The sequence below is a fragment of the Falco cherrug genome, chromosome Z, assembly GCF_023634085.1.
Source record: "Falco cherrug isolate bFalChe1 chromosome Z, bFalChe1.pri, whole genome shotgun sequence".
Lineage (NCBI taxonomy): Eukaryota > Metazoa > Chordata > Aves > Falconiformes > Falconidae > Falco > Falco cherrug.
Window position 1 is genome coordinate 36847378 of NC_073720.1, and position 17774 is coordinate 36865151.

The window sequence follows — 17774 nt, forward strand, 5'->3', positions numbered from 1 at the left end:
ATTCAACCTCAACAAACTGCATGAAAAAAAGTAGCAGTGTTTTTGTTTTCCATGTTGGGAGTAGCGGAAATCTCAGATTCAACCTCAACAAACTGCATGAAAAAAAGTAGCAGTGTTTTTGTTTTCCATGTTGGGAGTATGTTTATATACTTCTTTCTGTGACCACAGGAGTTAATCATGTGCAGAAGGCTGAGGAATAGCAATGGATGTCTTTCCTTGGGCCTGGAGGACATCTATTGCCTATCTTGTAAAGTAGTCATAAATACTGAGGGTTGCGATAGGCACTATTTTCCTCTCAATAACATACAAATCCTGACAAGTATCCTGAAACTTAATGAAGCAAACTGCTGACCTGACCATAGGAAAATTCATCAGAAAACTGGTACTTAGTCACATCCTTCCTGTTGCTACCTATTCCCAAACCTGACTGTATAAGTGTTTCACCTAATTATCTTTGAAGAGACAAAAAGTGTTGTCTATTGTGGTAAGAGTTTGGACCTGGACTGTTATTTGCTGTTGCTACAGGCTTTTTACTAGGAGTTTTTTACACCCCAGCACACAAAATTCAAAGTCTCAGCCCCAGCTTGTGAGTGCATGGTCTGAGCTTGAGAGGAAAGAATTAAGTTGTTCTTTGTCCCTGGGGTGACTATGCATTGGTCCCATCCCTGAGCAACATTTTCTGGATTATCCCAGTTGTCAGGGACAGAACAAAGTGGGCAGACACCAGCAGGACCCAGCAGGCTTTTAGCTATTCTGTCAGCAGCAAGTATCAAGTGGCCTGTGAGATACTCCAGCAAATTTATGGAGATAGTTTTCCCTGCTAAGGGGTGTAAATGGGCTGGTCATTCCTGGCGTAGTGACTGGAGCCAGCAATGTGTCTCTGAGGCACAGTGGTGTAAGAGCAGCCATGCCCAACCCCTGTGCCTGGGCTAGAGGTATTTACTAAGCCTTTACAAACAGCCTTAAGGGCTAGAAGATGAATTCTGGTCCCAAAGAGCCTTGAGAAAGATAATTTAATTAAAAATGTGCTGTTTCCTCACCTTTCATGCACTGAGCAGTTTTCAGTGACTGCTATGGGAGGCTGGGGCACTCAGCACTTTCCAGGATGGCACCCTAAATGATCCAAGCCTTTGTTGCCTTTCTTTGGTCCAATGCATACAGACCTGTTTGCACTACCAGTGATCCTGCAGAGGGTGGCATGCATCTCCTCCCTGACCTGTTTGTCTTTCCCTCACAGATGGATGGTGACGTCGTGGTCTCCTTGCACACAGAGCTGCGGTGGAGGCATCCAGATGCGGCGAGTGACGTGTCAGCGCCTGACAGCAAAAGGCAACTCTGTCCCAATGTCAAACGAGGCTTGTGCCCAGGTTTCCAAGCGCCCTGTGGATGCACAGAACTGTAACAGGCAGCCCTGTGTTGAGTGGGTGGCCTCCTCCTGGAGTCAGGTAAGGAACAAGCTGGTAGTCCAAGGACAGCCCCATAGTGTGGGCTAGAAAACAATGACAGAAAGTGGGAGGAGTGACTTTGCACCCTGGTATCTTTACATTATGATCTGTGGGCTTTTGAGGGGGCAACTAATTTGTTCAGCTCTTTCAACTCTATATTTGATGCACTGCATGCTTGGATTTCTGTAGCTTCCCACAATTCTTAAAAATGCTGCTTGTGAACCGGACTTTTTACTGCAGGCTGCTGTATCATCCCCAGTGGAAAGGTCTGCAGCTCCTCTTTGTAGTGACTGGTGACACATCTGGGAAATAGTCTTCTCCATGTCTTTATTCCCCTTACCACCCAGTGAGTGTGTTTCAGTTTTAGCTGGCAGGATCACAGCTGATGGTTGTAATAGGCTTGGGGCAGGGGGACTGTACAATGACCTAGTTTTACAAAGTTGCTGGTGTTGCCTGAGAACAGCAAAAAGTGGGAGTTTTCTTGATTTGTTTCACGACAAAAAGCAGAATGGAGGGCTAAAAGCATTTTCAAACTACTTCATGCTGTTTTGCAAATCTTAAAATTTTCACCTTCATACAATTTTCTCAGCTTCATACACTGATCAGATGTTAAAAAGCTTCACTCCATAAATAGCAAATGTTCCAAGTTTTTAGAGTTAAATCACTTTATGCTGGGAATCCACAGAAGAGTTTTGTCTTCGTGTCTCTGTAAGAGATGAGATTTCCTGAAAAGACACGTGTCAATATGTAGTCAACTATAACCTGGGACTATACGCTTTCCTCCCTTTCCTCTCCACTTCAGCTTGACTGAGTCATATGTGAAGGTTGGCAAGTCCACTACAGTCCAGACTTAGGGATAAAAACTCAGATATTTTAGCCCGAAGATCTCCAGAGTGATGATTTACATGGGTGTATTGCCCTCCAGGGTGAATGAGAGACAGAGTTAAAACCACAGAAGGAAATTTTGCTAGACATTCAACCAGACACCAATACTACTTTAACTTACTTTTGGTGAAATAAATATTTTTGAAGGGAAAAAGAAAAAGCATTTGACAAAACCAAAGTAGTCGTATATCTAATTGAAATGATGAGTCCGGTAAAGATACAGAGGTGAGGCTTCTTACCATGCAAGAAAAGGCTAAGAAAATAATTACTCAGAGTAGTAACTATCAGTGTGGACGTATAGTTAGCTATCATGAAATATTTTGCTTCCTTTTCTAATTAGCACATGCTAAGTTTGAAGACAATGGCCAATGCTGTCTCATTGTATTAGAGGTTAGGGTAATACAATAATTTTTTATTAATAACCACTTGCATTCTGTATTTGCACAGTATGCACAATATATTGCACTGCATCAGGGTTTTTTACAGTGTTAGTACTAAAAAGTGTGTTTAGCTACTAGAACTTGTTCTCTATTTGAAAACATCATTTAACTCTTGCCTGTGTATTTTGGAAATTTGTCTCATGTAAGATGATTGAGTTATTGTATTACATTTTTAAGTAAAGCTTGGAATTATCCTCTTAAATGAAAGAAGCAAATTTTCACTCCCTGTGGCATTCCAGGTAATGACTGGATTATCCTTCCAAAAAGCCAGTTACCTCATCCTTATTTTGTGTATCATTATGGGCTATATTGTTCCCCATGACATCATACTTGTCTGAGACAAGCAAAGAGACCTGAATTAATTTGTCAGACCTAACCTCTGTGCATTATAATATAATATTTCTTCTACCTAGCTTAAAAAAAAAAAAAAATCAAGTCCCACATGATTCTATACAGCTTAGCCTCCAAGCCAGAAGACTGTTACCTGATTAGTTAGGAATGTACCACTGTCTCAGTGGATCGATGTGACCTCCTTGGTGTTGTCACGGGTCCATTGCCCAGGTGTAGTGACCAACTTCCCCAATTCACTGGGAAGGTAAACAGACTAACTGCTCTACCCTCACCTCTACAACAAATTCCTTTTCTTCATTTAATGTTAATGCCATTTTGATTTCCTCTGTGTAATCCCATACATTTTTAAAACTAGTAACTCAGGCTTGTTGGTGATGAGGACCACTAACCCCCGCAAGTATCACAGGAGTGTTCCACATACTCCGTTGAACATTTCCATCCACCTTGCTCAATGAGGGCGTTGACTGGGAGCAACTGGGAACCTGGCAGCCACTGATTCTCTCTCCCAGTTGTCAAGGAGGGATAGGCCTCCTACTGACGGAGGGGTGGAGCGGACAGAGCGATTGGTCAGCAGCCCACCCCGGCAAAAATTCCTCCCTCACACTAAGGTCCCTTTCTTCAACCCTCAGTATGCTCTTGAATATAATTTCCAGATATTTAGAAAAACAAAGTGTTTCCTAACAGCTGATATAATTCTAAAAGAACACAGAGACATGCTTCACACCTATAGCTAATTATGATTTAATCAAAGGAGAGGACTAGAAGAGTTGAACCGTAGACATGTGAGTGATAAGCTTGAACAGGTTAGGATAACCTCAGTAATGGAGCAAGCTTGCAGATCTGCTGTGTTCTTCACACTTGCCGCTTTTGTTTATTGTCCTGCAATATTTTGGAATTATTAAAAGGAGTGAAATACATTTTCACTTCAATGCATTCTTGGTTATTAACTATTTGCCCAGAAATTGTGGTAGTACAAGCTGCAAAACACAATAAAAGAAATGTATTGAGATTTCCTGTATGGATCACAGGATCTTGGTTAATGACATGAGAGCATTTTATTTGGCCTAACAGATGTACTTTAAGATGTACTATTGAAGAGGAGGGATCATAAATCTGCAGAGCAGATACAGAAATGCAGTTTTAATGCTGCTGGAGGAGAGTGAGGTAGGGCATAAGATGGCTGCGCGTGCAACCTTCAAAGCCTGCAGAGCTGCAGGAAGTGCTTGAAATCTCAAAAGTCACTGCAAAGCCATACACATTTTATTTCCCCAGCAGTCTTATAAAAGGGGAACATGTCCTGTCTTTTACCTCCCTTAAGTGATTTTTCTGTGTTCACAGTGTAACGGGCCTTGCATTGGACCACGACTGGCTGTACAGCACAGGCAAATATTTTGCCAGACCAAAGATGGGACTTCTGTGTCATCTGATCAATGCAGTGCCTTACCGAGGTAGGACAGGAATCTTATGTCTGAAACCCTTTACGGAGATGTTGAATGGACTAGTTGACTTAACTGAAAACTTCTGGGTTTCTTCTGTGTAACAGAGGTCATGCAGCAGCCCATACAGTTATGTGATACAAACCTCACCAGGCTTAAACCCAAACTTTGCTGTTTGTTCCTATGAGCGCCCAAAAAACCACCAGTTGGCCAACAACTGGGAAGACTTCTAGGCATGCCAAATCCTGACTGAAAGGCTGTGCTATCTCTTCTGAAGCTGCCAGTCTCCTTCTTTCTTATTTAAACACAAGCTCCAACTTGGGGGGTGGGGGGGGGGGGCACTCCACAGCTTTTGTTTTCCTGCAGATAAACTCCACTGTCAACATAGTAAAGACAGATCTACTTTACATGAGGCTTAGCTATGTAAATCATGCCTGATCATGACTAAAAATTAATATAATTGGCTTTTTAGCTGTCACTCATGTGTCTTCATTATCTGTGCGACAAACAGGTGGAAACAAGTGTGCATCTTCTGTTAGGCTGTATTGAAGGGAAAAGGAGGGCTTCAGAGAATCGGTTTTGTTCCCAACTGGCTGTAAAACCATACAAAAGTTACAAAGCCCTGCTGGGTCTTATGGTTGCCACTGTATCTTTTCAGTGGACTTCTGGTTTGGCATTTCACGGAGGGGACATTTCAGCCAAATCCTCAAGTAGTTCAAATGGTCATTTAACACCAGTAGTGCTATACCAGTGTGCAACCACTGAAGGTCTGGTCCTTAAGTGCACTTATAAATTGCCTTTCAGTACACTACAGTTACCCCAACTTGTGCCCTTTGAAGACCTAACCCATACGGTGCCCCTGAGTGAATTGTGTTTGGGATATGCAAAGCTTGCTGCCCCCAGAGCTTGCATGACACCTAGAGTGGCATTTGCTTGTTCCCTGGGCAGTGTGGTGATGGGTCACCCCCACCTCCCTTCTGTTCACAGGCCACTGAGCACCCAGAACTGCTGGACTGATGTCTGTGGCGTGCACTGGAGGGTCAGTCTGTGGACCGTCTGCACAGCTACATGTGGAAACTACGGCTTCCAGTCCCGGCGCGTGGACTGCGTCCACGTCCACACCAACAAGCCAGTGCTGGAGCATCACTGCTCCTGGAGGCCGCGGCCGGCAAACTGGCAGCGCTGCAACATCACACCCTGTGAAAACGGTAAGTTGCTGAGAGGAGGGGAGGCAGTGTGGTGGGAGGGAGGAAAGAAGGCAGAGCTGTCTCTCAGAAATGCAGCACTGGACCTTGCAGCTACGTGTCCTGGGGAACCTCCAGCCCAAGCACATGCAAAATGCAGTGTCCACAACTCAGCAGCCTAGCAGGGAGTGGTGCCCATTGTGTTTTGTTGGCAGTGGTGTTAGCGCTGGGATTGCATCTCCTTGCTAACACCATGTGAAATGGCTCATGCAGTCTTAACCTCCCCTTAATAGTACAGACAGAAAGAAATCATGAATCACAAACAGACTGCTGGCTATAGTTAAAATACAATGTCTAAATCCAGTAGGTAGGTTGATAATGGGAATTCCTGGAGTGGAGGCTGCTTGCTTTCAGGTTACAAGCAACTAACCGGGCTTGCCAAAGGACTACAAAAGTTACAAATATTTTAAAAATTGAAAAAGAACAGATGATGTGCCTGTTTGGAAGCAATGAACCACTACAGGCTGCTTGGGAAACACCAGGCAGCACAAGTTAAAATCACTGTCTTTTAATTTACTCTGGCTCACTTCACGTGCTGATTTTTATGGGCAGATCCCATCCTCTAGCATGCAAGGAGGCTGCTGTGCAATCATCACAGAAGCAGCAGCAGAACACACCTGTGCCTTCCTATGGCTGCACCAGCTTTGATACTCCCTCTCAGTAAAGACAAAGCAGACTCCATATATCCAAACCTGTGAGCTGAGGTGGGATGCCCTAATGGAAGTGGAAGGGCTGAGGGAGCTTACAGGAACCAAGCAAGACCTCTTGTTACTCTAGCCTCTTCTATATAGAAATGTCCCACACCTAGACAACAGTGGAGTTACTTGGCACAGACGGTACTGGAGAGGGCTGTACAACTGCCCTGTGATGATCCCCCTTTCCAGCCTTTGCAGCGGGAAGTGGGACGCCCTCAGGCAACAACATACCCAAGGTCTTGCAGGCATACTGAACATGTCCCATGTGAAGCTAAAAGCATGAGGGTGCAGTCCTCAAAACCATTCCAAATGATACCAGGACTTAAGTCCTAGGGAAGTTCAAAAATTGTCTTAAGATCTTCACCCCAGCTGTGTTCTGCAACACATGCATGAAAAACACAACACAACACCCAGTCAGCTGGGGTGACACTCCACACCCTGTCTTTTCAAATGCAAAAGGTTGGTCAAAGTGCCTTTGAGATGCTCAATTAAAAGAAGTTTCCAGTTGTATTTACTACTTCACCTTTGGTTTAACAATGGTTATGAAACTTCTACAGCCTCCCTAAAATGCTGATAGATAGACAGACAGAGTGTTAGAACAGCTTCAGGAGACCTTTCCTCAGGCTATGAAAGCAAAGGTTGCCCACCATGTTCACCTTTGAGCCTTTGGCTGCTTCAAGTCCCCACTGAGTCTTTGCAGCAAGTCAAGCTCATGCTTACAGTGAGACCTCCCAACACAAAGCTGTCTTGGTTCCCCCCTCTCAGCCACCCCAGGGAATGTTCTTAGGTAAGAAACCCTTCTTTTGTTGCTTCATCACCATTTCTCCTTTTTTGTTTCCCCTTCGGCAGTGGAGTGCAGAGACACAACAAGGTACTGTGAGAAAGTGAAGCAGCTCAAACTCTGCCAGCTCACCCAGTTCAAGTCACGCTGCTGTGGGACTTGTGGAAAATCTTGAAGAGAAAAGCAGTGAAAACGGAGGAACACGGGGATCACAGACTTTGCTTCACAGAGGCAAGGACTTTTATGGAAAATATAAATGGAATGGAATTCTTTTTTTGCATTTTATTTATTTATTTCCCTAAAAAAAGAGAAAAAAAAGGAAAGAAAACCTTTTACCAAATTGTTGTTGTTAAGGGACTTAACAAGTTTTCCCTTCTGTGAATCTGGGAGACAGAGTGCAGCAAAACATGGTCGTGAGGGTACACCACAAAGAGTCAGTGAGCCCCATGGCACCAGCAATGGGCCTGAGAGGAATGGGGTTACCCTATAATCCATGTATGTGCTGGGGATACACCAACAGACAGATGGGGAAGCAAATCAGGGTAAAACCTAGCATCACTTTGGGCCACCACAATATGAAACAAATAACCAAACAGATTGACAGGCCATGGGGTACTAGATTAAAAAAAAAAAAAAAAAAAAAAAAAAGGCTAAACCAAACATTCATCTGAGAAAATAAGCGTACAATTTTGCTTTATAAACCTATTTGTTACATCCAAGATTGGATTCCTTTTTTTCTTTCTAAACCCCTCTCTCCTTCTCACACCAGGTCTTCAAATAATTCCAGTGGGAGATCCTCATGGGCTTAGAGGATCTGGTGTCTGGAGAAGCTGGACAATGGTGTGTAACATGAATGAGTCTAAAACACACCTGAAAATGTTCCATGTTCCCAGGTTGTGCTTGTGAGGGAGGATTGGGGATAGGAGGGTTGCCCTCAGCACAGAGGTGAGGCAACATCATTAATTATTACCCAGGAGGAGGATACAAAGCACCGTCTGCTGCTGACAGACTGTAGTACAAACCTGCAAATGCTGTCCTGTAGCAAGCACATCCCTTTCTGTCCTATCTATCACATCCTGTCAAGGAAAGATAGAAACTGTCTGTGGTAACAAGAGCTACTTCCACTGCATCCTACTAACACTTATTAAAAGAGAGGAGGAGGAGTTGCCAGATTTCAGGTGCTTTCAGGCCTGGAGTTCTGAAAAGAAACTTGAGGAAGAGGGTTTTCCTGTCCTGCTAACACAAAACTTCTCCCTCCTGGTAGCCAAGCCTTTTGGACAAGTAGTGGAAAAGAGCTGTATTCTCATTTTTTGTGGTTATTTCTAGTCAAGCAGAAACAGTGTGGATTCAGCATCAACCCCAGAGGACTAACACAAATAATTTTTAACAAACTTGCTTCTTTCCAGCTGCCTCCGGCAACAAAACAGGTGCTACAAAGCAGCACATTTTCAAGCTCATTTATAACGCCCTGAAGATATAATATAAAAAGTGAGGCTCAAACATCACACCCACAGCACGACTTTGCATGCTGTCTGTGAGTCTTTCCCCCAGCCAGCTGCATTGGTTATTCAGCCAGTAAAGTGCTTCATGCTTTTAGTTCCTGGGCACTCTCTGATCTGCTCAAAAAGGGCCCTAAAATTAGAGGAAATCTACAAAGTAGCAAGGTTAAGCATCACGAAACTTTAAAGGAGAGCTGTCTGGACCTGAGGCTTTGGTTCAAGACCATCTCTAAATTAAAGGCTTGGCTGTGCCCCTCCTGTCACACCCAGTGGGGCTCATGCCTTGTGGTATGCTAACAAAATGCTGTTCAAGTACTGCTGTGTTACAGCTTCCATGACGTGGATTTTTCAGCAAAACTGGGAGTCTGCTTTTGAGGTCAGTGCCATCATGACATTAAATTGCCTCAAGTTGGGTTACTTCAAGACACATCTGGCAGTGAACACTCTTCTTACAAATGGGTCTTCAAGAAAGAGCATTGCTAAGCGTCAGTGTAACTTTTATTTAAATAAAGAATGTCTTTGTATGTAAATGTATATCTTTTCTGTATATTTATTAGGATTTCTTGTATAAAAAGTGCAATATTAATAATTGTATATTATTTTGTCCAGATAAAACTATTTTGGGTTTTTTTTTAATCTCCCCAGAATTTTGTTCCTCTAAAACCAACATTAATAGTGTATTTCTCTTAATTCTAATAGCACTTGCATTTAATTGGGGATCTGCTTCACTGTGCACAGAGTGCTTTATAAATTATGACGTGAGGTAGGGGTGATATTTTTAATTTGTGAAATGATAGTTATGCATGGAATGAAGGACAATTCCTTAATTACAATAATAATAATAATGACGACAATGATGACAATGTGGTGGATATTTATGGTACAGTAGTTAACAAAAAGCAGTACAGGGAAGTATTTTCATTTGTTTAGTATTCAGATGATCACATGTTGAATAGCAGCTGTGTAACCGTGCACAGGATTAACACCTAGGCTCAGATCTGGAGGCGCCACTGTGTTGTCTCTGCACAGTGTGGATTTCATTTCATGTCTGCCCTCTGAATAGTGACTTGGCAGCATCTCAGTAACATAAGGATTGCTGGATATTTTATGAAAGGACACTTTCCTTCTCTAAAAAGAAAACAAAACGGCAAACTTGTATTTATATAACCTTTTGTACAAGTAATGCAGGTTACTTATTTAACCACTGCTGTCTGATGTGTTGTTTATTAATTTTAAAAACAAAAGTCAAACAAAGTAGCAAACCTGTTGGAGTACTCTGTCCTTTTTCTGTATAATGATAGCAGCACAGAGCTGTTACAGGAAGTGTATGACCTACCTGCCTTGGGGAAAGAATGTGTCTTGTGTATAGTTTCTAGCCATTAGGATACTGCACCCTTAGACATCTAATTCTTCATTTGCCTTTCTTTATTCTTTTTCACTAATGTCTTGCCTCTGTTGCTCTTGCAGAAGTACAAAGCCATCACTGCTGGTCCTAGGATCATGGAAATCAGTAAAAGCATACTCCGTTTTTCCTATGCAACAATGCTTAAAGACATCTTGTAACTCTCCTCAGCAACCTATAGCATGAAGCTATCCTGATCACTTCAGCCTTTCCTTGTAGGTTGCTGCTGCCTTCAGTAATGGAGCTTCCAACTCCTTGAAGCATCAAGTGTATGCGTAAAGGAATCCTGGTAATGGTCAGAATTACGAGAGGGAAGGAAAAGAAAAAGAAAAAAAAAAACCTAATAAAGCAGAAGCATGTTCTCTTAACAAAGACAAAATCAAGTTTTGAAAACTAAGCTGGTTCTGCTGTTGCCCTTTTCAAACAAATGATACAGTATCTCTTCTAAAAGGGAACAGGGATTTGCTCTGGTTTACTATTTCCCTAGGATGATGCTACTGCATATGCTTTTTAGGCACCTACACTGCATGTAAGTAACACCTCACGAGAGAGATGCAAGCCAAAGACCAGACCTAAGACGTCCCAGCAACAGTACTGAAAGCAATGGGAATTCAGTCATTCATTTCGAGTAAAACAAGTATAGAATCTGGTGTTGATGTAAAATGAACAGCAGGCTAGCTTAGGTTCTCAAGAGAATAATTATTCTCTTTTTATGCATGTGGCTCTAGTTACCAGTCAAGTCAAAAAGCCTTCAAAACCTACAAAGCGAGCTTCTAGTTTTGTTCTCCCTACTAATTTTCCTCAAGGAAGAAAAACAGTTCTGCAACAAGCAGAAAAATGCAGTGCTGAAAGGTTTCTCACAGGAGACCTACTCCTGCTCCCTGTTACGCAGCAAGGTAAGCACAGCTAAACTACTCCAGGCATGTATGTCTGCATACATGCTTTTAAAACCATAGAAGCCATAAAACCATAAAAACATGGTTTTTTAAAACCATAGAACAGTGTTTTCCAAAGTAATCTCTAGCTGGAATTTTTTTCCTACTCTCTGGCTGCAGTCATTCGGACTGCAATTGAAGCTTTTTTCTTTTTAATTTATAAGCTTTTTTGCAAATTACCCTATCAAACAAAAAGCTAATGATCACCTTACTATCTGTTTGGTACCCAAACAGTGATTCATAAATAAATTTCGTATTCCCTATCAGCATAAGCTGACACCTCTATTGGTAGAGAAAGATGAGCCAAAAGGTTACTTTTCCAGGTTCTCAGTACTGTAGAAGTCCTCCTACATTCTCAATGGCAGCTGCCAGTAAGCCACTGATCATATCAGCTAGTACTTGAACAAATTAACTTCACTCATTCATCTGATTTTTAACACAAAAGGTTTCAAACTGTTTTGAATGTCAATTTTTTTCGCAGACTATCAGTGTATACAGATGGGAAGCTCAAAACTACTAATGCCAACTGTGGCTGTGCATATTAGCTGCAGACCACAGCTTGGGAATCATCAGTTTAACCATTCCCTTCATCCTTTTGTTCAAAGGTATAGGTATATTTATCAAAAGTGTTATGTATTAACTATGTCACACTCACCTTTTTCTTGTGGAAACTAAGCCAAAGTACATGTCAATTACTTTAGTTTGTACAAAACTGAGGGAGGGGACAATCAGACACCTTTTTCTACTGATCTTACACATTTCTCACACTAAAAGCATATTGGTTAATCATCTTCACCTGCATTGCTTTTCATCACCTCCACCCAACATCTCCCCTCTAGTCACTAAGAATGAAATCTGGTCATACGATAGCCATTTTAATAAAATCTTGATATAAAGTTCTCACTAAGGCATTTCAATAATATGCAACCCCACATATTATTTATCCAGATTTGTAAGGGGAAAAGCCATGCCTCAGCATCTCCTCTTCTGATTACAATACTTACTTCTATCCTCACCTGCCTACTCACTGAGATACAATACTTGCTTCCATTCCCAACTTCATACATGAAGACATGAGCACAATACATTTTATTTTCCATCTGTCCCTTTGAGAAGCAAACACAGTGCTCAGCCTCGTCTTCCCTTCAGTGATCACTGATTAAGACTGAGACTAGGAAGTCCACAAAATCACAGACTCCAGCCCTGTTGGGGCTTTTCGTGGGTTTTGGGGTTTTTTTCCAGAGTGTTACAAAACCCAGAACAGCCTCTACTGAGCCATCCAATGCATTTTGGGTGGGCGAGGCAGCAACGCTCAGAGTGCACAAGTGCCTTCGCATTAGAGAAGTATCACAGCAGGGTCCTCTGGAAGAGTTTTTTCAAATGAAAAAAACCTGACAAAACAGAGCACAAAGTAGCTCATAAAATGTATTTACAACAGGATCATCAACAGTACTCCTCACTGATCTGAGTTTGTACACCAGCTCATGCTCATTAAAGAAAGCTTTAAGCAGAGAGAAACAAGGTTAGCACAGCAAAAAAATGGCTTCTGACCAATTAAAAAAAAAAAAAAAAAAACCAAGATGAAACAAAATCAGTTTTGTAAGTACTATTGCTAGAGACACTGAGGGCAAAGCATATACCCTGTCACTGATGTGGAAAGTAGCTGACAGCCTAAAGTAATAAATAAAAGTGTGAAAGCTGAAATATTTGCTGCCAATATCACCAGCTATAACCACAATCAGATGTGATTAAATCTCATAAGAATCTTGCCAGTGCTTTTTGTTTTGCTTTTAATGCAGGAAGCCCACTGGACACACTTTGCCCTTCATGCACAGCACCTTAACACTGGTGCTTGCCTTCAGCACTGTGACTGATGAGCACACGTGTCTGGGAGACCTGCACATGCTTACTTCACACAGAAACAGGGGATTGCATGGGAATGTCTTTAATGCCCCTCTCTGATTCTATATCAGTTTGTACCATGTGCAAGTTATACCACCTCAGGATGCTCTGAATTGCACATGTGATTGTCCACAACGTGTGGCAGATGGGAAGCAGCGATGCAGCATTGCATCACCCATCCCACTCCCATTTCTTCTTGGCCCCTCGCTGTCCCAGTGGCAAAAGCCCAGAGCTAGTCCTCACCCCCCTCGCTTACATAGCTCCAAAGAGTTCTGCAGGTCTTTGACTCTGACCGCTGCTTAAATTACTAAATTTTATTACTAAGCATTACTTCTTTCCAAGGAGAGACTCCATCCTATCATGTTCCTTCCACAGTCCCTTCAAATGACTGCCTCTGTCAGCAAGGGCAATGACTTTTCAGGAAGATGAGCACCATGTTCCTAAAGGCCAGATTCCTCTGCACTGTACGTCAGTGAAGCTACAGCAGCATCGTCACTAAGCTCACACAACATAAACAACCCTGGTACCACAAAATGCCCATCCTTCACCAAAGACATCATTCTTACCTCACAGGACACCTCCATGCTTGCCCAGATATACAAATTTCCCAGGTACCAGCTGAAAGACCAGGCATTTGTCTAAGTGCATGAGGCTGCAGGAAGGCTGCAGCACAGCAGGGAGGGCTGCACCAGCCATGGCCCCAGCTGAACCAGCCACCGCAGAAGACTCCTCTCTGCAGGCAGAGCAAGTGCTCTGCACCAGGGAGGAGCACTTTGGCTGGCTTGAGCAAGGGATAAGGCTTATGAAACTCTGATAACTAGGGCTTTTGAGACAAAACAAGGAACAAACAGCGTGCTGCTTCATCAGGTTGCGGTTCTTTAGCCTTCCTGCTAACACACGGCTTACATCTTAGGAGAGGGGGAAAAAGGGAAAAACAAAAGTGTTGCCTAAGTCTTTAACCTCTTTGCAAATAAAAGCTTTATATTTGTGTAGATGTAAATAAAGTATGCAGGTTTATGTGGCTAAAAGTGAAGGGGACACTGGAGGGTTGTACTCTGGCTATGTATAAATACTGTTTCTTTGAGCAGTGGCAGTATGTGAACAATTGCAAAGTAACCATACAGTTATCCATGCATGCTTAGGGTGACATGGGCATGGGAAACCACTCCTTACTATTATCCTCTCTCACACTGTATAAAGTGGTCTGCTGCCTCTAGGTCTCACATGAGGTCTGAGCCTACTTCGTTCACAAACTCCCTAGGGCTGGTGGCAAAGCACAATAATAAAACCTGAACCAGAAAGATCGCACCGGACAGGCCATGAACAGTTTGCTCTTCAAGTGAGGAGCCAGGCAGGATGGGGTTTTTTTTCTTAAGAAACTGCTTAATGGTTGGTCTGAGGAGTAATTTGGTATGGGCTGCATGGAGACTCCCCCTCACCCTTTTCAACATGATGCTTTTTTTTAAAAAAAAAAAAAAAAAAAAAAGCCTAAATTATTGGTTTAAATAAATAGCCCATGAGGTTGGTGGATGCTTATTAAAGCACTTCACCTACTGAAACACTGATGGAGTCAGTCTTCAACTAATAGCGTACAACCTAGTGATTTTATTACCAAAAAAGAAAAATCTCACCATTAACCCCCTACATATAAACCACAGCAAATCAAATCCAGCTGTGCAGGGAAGATCCCACAGGCACTTTTCTTTTTTAGCAGACAGCAAAGCAGAGCAGATCTGATTGCCCAGCAAAACAGCACACAAAAACCTGTGTGATGGCACCTGGCAGCACTGCATGAGCCCTCTCACAGGTCTGGGGGCAGTTTGCCCCAGCAAAGACAGCATCAGTGAGCTGATGGAAGCAGAGAATAGAGCCAAATATACCATTGCCTCTTTAAGAGTTGTCCTATTCCTTCCCTGCTGAATGCAGTCTAAAGCATCTGTGGGACAGACATGCAGCCACACAGAGAAGTGAAAATTAGGCTGCCCCAAAGCAGTATTTCCCCACAAAAGCAAGATGAGAGGTACAAATCATGAAACCACTGCTTCCAATGTTGGAAACAGGTAGAGAGAGACACTAGTACAGTAGGGGTAACAAGGATTTGTGACAGGATCAGCCAAAAGCAAACACTGTTATGAAGTTTCCCATCGCAGCAAACCCAGACTGCAGTTCTCTACCCAAATGCCTCTTTGCCATAGCTCCCTCAGGGAGATCCTATGCATGCTCCAGGAAAGTTCTTTTCTTGTCTTGCAAACAGTTTGCTTTTTCACACATTGAGGCCAGTTGCCTCCTGTTTCTGGAGTACCATGCCTAGGATCAATACTGCTTCTTTCTGAATATGAATGTCCTCAGTCCTTACTGAAGCTCACTAATCTTTCAACACTTGCTTCATGGCTCTGAAACACTTGAGGTGCTGACAATTTGCTCTCTCTAGCAATCTATAGCATTGGGTGAAACCCTTTTTAGAGTTTGTTGTGGCAAACTTCTCACAAATTTTCTGCCTGTTATAACTTACTGATTTTTTTGACCACTTGCCTATTGCCAACTGCAAATCCTCTCCAGATAAAATAACTGTCTACTGGAGGTGTGAGGCACTGAGGTTTTCAGCCCTTGCAGGCACTTGTAGTTGAAAGGCTGATATCATGCAGGTCAAAACCAAACTGATTAGTTTTCCCCCCATTATTCCAGATAACTTAGTTTCTTTGGGGGTTGTTTTATTTTGATTCCTGCTAAGGGCAGGGGAAATAAGTATTTTTGCTCAGCCTTTTCACAGGCAGGAACCACAGTCCTGCCAGCCTCCTGGCTGTGCAGACATTTGGGATCATCCAGGAAGCTGCTACCCTTCCAAAATTTAGTTTGGACGTCTCTCCCTCATCCAGCTTTCATGCTTAAGACTTGCCTACAGATTGTGCTTTGCCCTGGAGATCAGTAGCACTGATGATGACTTCTTTTCTGTGTTTTCAGGGATGCAGAAAGAAGCTACCCCTCCAAATAGGCTCTGCAGTATGTGTACAGAAGATTGTTCCTGTGCACAGCTGATGTCTATTGGCAATGATTACAGTAACTGATACCAGTGTAGCAACCTGCTCTGGCAGTGAAACTTTTCATCTGTTATTGCTTAGCACAATCCTCCTTGTTCTTTTTTGCATGCTTCATAGTACAGCTCCCCTGGATGCCTTTCTCAACCCTGACAAGGACAAAGTCCATTGCTTTCATCCTTGCATTTTGGCTTGTGAAACACTTTTTGATAGTAGCTTTTGTACTGTGTTTAGGCATTCTTGCCATCATCCATTCTTCAAAAGTACCAATGAATGAAGTAGGAGGTTGATTACAGCTGACTCTTGTCTTTGCACCCATTCACACCGAGTGAGAGGTGTTTCATGCTGCATCATGAGTTCAAGGTTCATCAGCTCCCTGAGGCTGCTCCCAACACTGGAAGCTGGGCCAAAGGTGGGTAGTCTCTTTTTTTCGCTCATTATCATCCCACAAAACAGGCAAGATCACTATAGAGCATCTGAGAGGTTTCTGAACAAGCTCTAGATCATCTAGCACTAGCATCTACTTCTGCCGGGCACACCAGTGTAGTTTCATTTTCCTCCTCTTCCTCCTGCATGTAACTTCAAAAACAATGACATAAACCTGTGGTGCCGTTCAGTGACCTTTTAAGCTCTTTTTCAGAGCTTTTAACTTACCCTTGTACTTCCTTCTTTCTGAGATTGTGACCACTCTAAGAAAAGGTTAAATATGATTGGCACAAACATAAGGTACAAATAACTTCTGATCCTTTAACTGTACATTCATTCTGCATGAAAACAGTAACCAAATCCTGTGCCCTGCAGTGCAGCCCATCTTTATCTTGTGTTAAAGACCTCCTGTCTCTCTCAAATTATAGTTTCCTCTTATGCTGGTTTTCTAATGACACTGCCCATTTTGCTCAAAATTAAAGCGCAGGCCGGGAAGAAGTTGCTTTAGCTGCATTACAGAGCAAAAGGAGAACGGCTGCCTGCACAGGAGGCTGGGAGGAGCCAAAGTGCAGCACTGCCCATGTGCGGGACAGGCTTGCCTTGTGACCAGCACACCACCCAGGAGAGGAAGAGGCTGACAAGCAGTATTAAGCAAACCCTTCCTCCAAGGGAGGTCAAGCAGCACAGAAAGGCTCTGCTTCAGGACAAAACCAAATTATGAGGCATCAAACAACTGGTTTGGGAAGGGGGGATGCATTCCCACAGCAGTTCCAGCCCAGCCAAGTCTGGATCACCTGAGCCACATGTTTCTTTCTGCACTGACCTAAATTGGTAAGTGTGCAAAGTAAATGGGTCTTAGCCTTACTAAAACCATGACTTGACTTCAGCCAGGTCAGTCTCTTGATGTAGCCGATCATGCAGTCAGACAGCACTAATGCTGTTACCAGAAGGAGAGGCAATGGGGGAAACATGCAACTGCAGGCAGAGAAAGGTGAGACCACAGCAGCCCAAGCTTTAATCAGCTTTAATTTCTGTGGAACCCTTTAGTCATTCAAGTGAACTCACATTGTTCCTTAGTGTTATCACATTTTTGTTTTAGTAAGTTGTTGTGGTTTTTTTACATTTAGGTACAAGTCAGGAAAAAAAAACCCAAAAGTGTCTCATGCTGTCAAAGTGTTAGAATTAAACCAGTCATGTCTGCTTGGTGCTGCTGTGAGTTGGTCCACTGTTTGTAAAATCAAGCCTCCTGTTGTTAATATTCAAAATCCAGCAATATGCTAAGTAGCATATTGCTATCC

The 17774-nt window shown here is 42.8% G+C and overlaps 1 protein-coding gene across 1 annotated transcript in view; it reads left to right on the forward strand.

Moving 5' to 3' along the window:
• ADAMTSL1 (ADAMTS like 1) overlaps positions 1-9404 on the forward strand; it is a 190982-nt gene extending 181578 nt beyond the window's left edge. Inside the window, exons 26-29 of the mRNA XM_027807903.2 lie at positions 1238-1445; positions 4460-4569; positions 5545-5765; positions 7346-9404. Of these exons, the coding sequence (XP_027663704.1) occupies positions 1238-1445; positions 4460-4569; positions 5545-5765; positions 7346-7452 (646 nt within the window). The 3' untranslated portion in view covers positions 7453-9404. The remainder of the gene's footprint in view (positions 1-1237; positions 1446-4459; positions 4570-5544; positions 5766-7345) is intronic.
• The last annotated feature ends 8370 nt before the right edge of the window (positions 9405-17774 follow it).